Raw genomic sequence first — 1565 nt, 5'->3', positions numbered from 1 at the left:
CTTCTTTGGCAACCAATGCAAGTGCACTTGCGAGGAACCCACCACGCTATAAATCATTGTAATTTTTGAGGAGTAGGGCAGCAGGCACTCTGCCATTTTTCGTCATTCTACAGAGAGCCGTGGTACCTGCTAAACGCCTGTAAGGCATTATGCGCACTTTGTTGATGCTGTGCCTGATGACGATGAATTATGGCAGAGCCCTTTGTAATGGGTTAGAAGCATTCAACAACCTACTCGTTGCGCAATTCTCATTGTTTGACGCCTGGTTACAGAATTCGCGTTGTGCGACGCTTGGTGCTTATTTTACTCTTCTACCACGCTATATTGCATATGCTAATGTGGTTCCTTCCCGACATGAAGCCTGTATAGAACCTTTTTGCAAAGCAGTTTCAAGCACAGGCATGGCTCAGTCAAAGGGCAGGCCCAGGCATTTGTTCCATATCGCCTTTCAATTTTTGGGAGAGCCGATGCTTGTAATACTTTTTTAGCAACAAAGCTTTACTATGTGCTGCAGCTTATTCATTGTGCTAGGTCTTACGTGCAACGCTTCCATCGTATATTTGCAACGTTCATATGGTCTTCGACTTTTGAGCCCATGCGTCGTGACAACATTTTCAGACGAGTTAGTGACGGTGGTTTGGGTTTAATACATTTGTATCTATGGCAAACAGTTTCACGCTTCTTCTTTTTCCGTGACAGTTCCCATCCCATCATTCGTTCGTTCTTGCAGGTTAATTTTGTTAATTGTTTCCCTGACTTGGTTGTTTCCTCAAACTTCTTCGCACGCCCATGCCTGTGGGGATTTATGGAGGAAGTTTACTTTGCTGTTCGATTTCTGAAAGCCCGATTTTCAACAGAATATTTGTATACTGTATCACGCAAAACACTATATAAGGACTTAATATCTATGCTCTTCCCTCCTCCGCTGTACCGATCATCATATTTTGATCTTCCAGGCCATGATGTGTTGAAACGAGTGCAAAAAATGTATATATCTCCCAATTCAAAAACATTCTTCTATAAACTCCATTCTGAAACACTCCCCGTAAAAACATGGTTACAAACAAAAGGCATTTTTGTATCGTCGGTCAACTGCTGTCTCTGTGATGTACCTGAAACAATAGAGCATTGCTTTGTGAGCTGCAAAGATGCGATTCTTTTCTGGGATGTCCTTCAGCGAACTCTGCAGAAAGAATTTGAAATTAATTCGTACACTACTCGTTATTTGATGCCAACACCTCGTGATGAAGTGCCGTACGATATGTTCCTTGTTATCGGTATGCACAGTTTGTGGAAGACGCGAATGCAGGACCGTAACGCAGAGCCGATCACCTCATCACGTATACATTTCACCCGAATGGTTAATAATTTAAAAGAAGTTTACGACGAACTTGATTTCAGACCGGACTGGTACACAATCTTGGCGAGATGCTTAGCCTCGCCACCTTTTCTGTGCAACACCTGATGAAGAACTCTCCCTGGAATGAAGAACTATAAGTTGGTCTTCCAGTTTTTGTGGCAGTGCTTGTACTTTCATTGTCGCTAAGTGACTGTAGTAGTGTAAC

General features: G+C 42.8%; 1 protein-coding gene across 1 annotated transcript; it reads left to right on the top strand.

Annotated features, from left to right (window-relative positions):
* Positions 1 to 471: 471 nt before the first annotated feature.
* On the top strand, positions 472 to 1345 carry LOC119405434 (uncharacterized; the record flags this gene model as incomplete). Its single annotated transcript, XM_037672271.2, has 1 exon — positions 472 to 1345. A coding segment is annotated over exon 1 (750 nt), but the record flags the coding sequence as incomplete, so codon positions are not given.
* Between the last annotated feature and the right edge of the window lie 220 nt (positions 1346 to 1565).

Source organism: Rhipicephalus sanguineus, chromosome 9 (genome assembly GCF_013339695.2).
Source record: "Rhipicephalus sanguineus isolate Rsan-2018 chromosome 9, BIME_Rsan_1.4, whole genome shotgun sequence".
NCBI classification, from domain to species: Eukaryota; Metazoa; Arthropoda; class Arachnida; order Ixodida; family Ixodidae; genus Rhipicephalus; species Rhipicephalus sanguineus.
Note: the sequence above shows the minus strand (reverse complement) of the source record. Positions and strands in the feature narration are given on the sequence as shown.